Genomic DNA, 2,940 nt, shown 5'->3' on the forward strand with positions numbered 1-2,940 from the left:
ATTTAAATCCACAAAGTCTGCGAGCTGCTGTCGCCGTCTGCGCTGCCGTCTGTCAGCTGCAGCTTTCTCTTGACTCTACTCTTAATACTACTCTTGATTTCTGATTGGATTTCGCTCTTTAAAATCAAGCGTGAGCCGGCGCGGTCGTACCTGGGCATCCGCGCGTCCTTCTCCACCATGCACTTGGCCAGTTGGATGGTGAAGTCCATCGGCTGCAAGATGTGTTGGACCGAAGAGCGCTGCAGTCGGGCCGACTTCCAGGCCTCACCTGGAGTCCAACCACACCGAGTCAGTACAACACACACTGCCAGCAGCTCTGTGTGTGTGTGAGTGTGTGTGTGTGTGTGTGTGTGTGTGTGTGCGTGTGTGTGTGTACCTGATCTGCTGTAGAGCACCTGAACTCGTCGCAGCTCCACGTTGTACCTCTCATAGGCTCTATCCATGATCTCCTCCAGAGAGGAGAAGGAGGACGAAGAGGAACTGGGACCACTCTGCTCCACACTGTTCAACTGTGCGCACACACACACACACACACCACACACACCACACACACACACCACACACAAAAACACACACACACAAAAACACACACACACACCACACACACAGAAACACACACACACACAGACACTCAGAAACAGAAACACACACACACACACCACACACACCACACACACACACACACACATACATACACAGAAACAAACACACCACACACAGACACACACACAGACACGTTTTGGGGAGTTTGGTTTTGTAAACGTCTCGGTGAAAAATACTCAACTCGTTGTAATTGAGCCTAAAGAGAAAAAACAGCTGATGAATGTGGATAAACCCAGAGGATGAAGGTGAAAGTGCAGATTTTTATCAAAGTAAAAGACAGATAGTCTGCCGGTGTCGTGAGCCGAGGACAGAACCGGACCGCGACAGCAGGCCAAATCTGAGCTGACCTGTAAGCTGCCGAAGTCCACGATGATCAGATCTGACGAGTCGCTGTAGAAACCAGATTTTGGAAGCAGCAAGTAGGACGGCTTCAGGTCGATCCTCAGGTCCAGGACCTTCCTGGTCTCAATGATGTGAGACAGACCTGCAGAGACCACCAGAGTCCAGATGAGACTGGACTGTAATCAATGCTTCAGTGCTCAGACTCAACGATGAACGTCTGAACGGCCCGATAACGGGAATTACGACGTCACATCGATAATTCGATAATAAAATTTTGGCCAATAAACAGAACTGATAATAATAAGCATAAATTGCACTGATTTCGCCCGTGTTGCCATGGTTTCGCTCCGCCAGTACGGCACACACTGCATTATGTTGCGTGCGATGTGAGACCGCTGTGCCTGCTAGATCAGTCCCAGACATGTCATCGGTCAGCAGTTTTTTCTTTTTGTTTTTAACTCTTTCCCCCCAAGACTTTTCCGTAACTCGGTGTTTTCACTGTAGTGTGTACGGGACACTGTTACGATGTTATGCAAAGAACAACGTTTCCACGTGCAAAAACAAACGAACAAGACGATCTAAAGTCCCAGGGTGAGGGGAGGAGAGGACTACTAATGTGCCGACTTTATTTAGCCGCTTTTCGGAGCCTCTCAGCGGCGCTGTTTTAAAAAAAAACGCAACAGGAGAAACATTTAGGTTCTTATTTAGATCATCAGTGAACACGGAGAAAACTACCGTCCCTTATTACCATGCTCCATGCTCAGTCATCTAAACACCAGCTTCAGCAGCCGCCGTCTCCGCCCTCCTGCTGCTCCGTGTGTGGGACGGTGACGGACAATGGGACAGGTGGGTTGAGTTCAGGTGCAGTGAGCTTCGGTTCTGCTGAAAGAATAAACTGAAAGCTGAGGTTTGATTCCTTCCAACAAGAAGCAGAACAACATGTAAATGTGCAGACATCCCAGCAAAGCCGTTACTGTTCTGTAGCTGCGCTGCTTCCTGACAGTTTGGGGAACGTTCCTCTCTGTGGTTCCACTCGAACCCAAACACAATATTATTTTCGGCACCACAGCTACAGAACAGTCCCTAAGTAAGGTCTTTGTTGTGATCTCTTCGTGTTCACAGATTGTTCTGTCTGTGGTGAGTTGGAAGGAATCAAACATCAGACATCAACATAACCGAGCTGGAACTCATGTGCACCGAGTCCTCCTGTCGAGTCACGCTGTCGGTGTTTCTCCTGTTGCATTTTTTAAAACAGCTGCTGAGAGGCTAAGTCGGCCCATTAGTAGTCCCCCCGTCACCTTAGATCGTTTAGTTTGTTTGTTTTTGGATGTGGAAATGTTGTTCTTTGTGCAATATCCGTAACTGTGTCCCCTACACTTGAACAGCGGAAACACCGAATGACGGAAAATCTAGTCAATGACGGAAGCGTTGTCTTCCTGTCAAGACTCAAATAAAACAAAAACAGAAATTATGGGTTATCTGTATTGGTTGAAAACGTCATTATCAATCATCACTGTGTCCTTCGGGTGGTGGCGTTATGAACCGACCTGTGGCGGTCTTCTCTTTGATCTCCTCCAGTTTGGAAAGCGTGGCGGACGTCAGCACCTCCAGGTCGACCCCTTTTCCCGTCTTAAAGAAGTCGGCCAGACTGTTCACCGTCATCTGCAGAGCAAACACAGGACAACAGTAAATCACACGCCGTTCACGGTCTGACGGACACGAGAACCTCAGGGGGCAGTCTGAGTTTTACCGCGTCGTAGACGATCTCCACGGGCTGCGAGTGGACTCGGAGCAGCTGGTCGGCAGCACTCTCCTCGGGGTTCAACTCGAACACGACACTAAGCAGAGACGAAGACGAGTCTCCCACCGAGGCGATGAGCGAAGGCACCGCCCCCTGCTGCTGGAGACCCGTGACGTACCAGTGCTCCAACGCCGCCTCCACCCTGAGAACCACACGCGGCCGTCAGGTGACTGCGGGGATCAAACCTATACCTC

General features: G+C 49.8%; 1 protein-coding gene across 1 annotated transcript; it reads right to left on the minus strand.

The window, feature by feature from the left end:
• Nucleotides 1–150: 150 nt before the first annotated feature.
• Nucleotides 151–2,888, minus strand: LOC121964429 (vacuolar protein sorting-associated protein 13C-like; the record flags this gene model as incomplete). The annotated part of the gene is made up of 5 exons (XM_042514638.1): nucleotides 151–268; nucleotides 377–509; nucleotides 951–1,087; nucleotides 2,493–2,607; nucleotides 2,696–2,888. Coding segments are annotated over 5 exons (696 nt in total), but the record flags the coding sequence as incomplete, so codon positions are not given.
• Between the last annotated feature and the right edge of the window lie 52 nt (nucleotides 2,889–2,940).

This window comes from Plectropomus leopardus, unplaced genomic scaffold (assembly GCF_008729295.1).
Source record: "Plectropomus leopardus isolate mb unplaced genomic scaffold, YSFRI_Pleo_2.0 unplaced_scaffold15609, whole genome shotgun sequence".
Classification (NCBI taxonomy): domain Eukaryota; kingdom Metazoa; phylum Chordata; class Actinopteri; order Perciformes; family Serranidae; genus Plectropomus; species Plectropomus leopardus.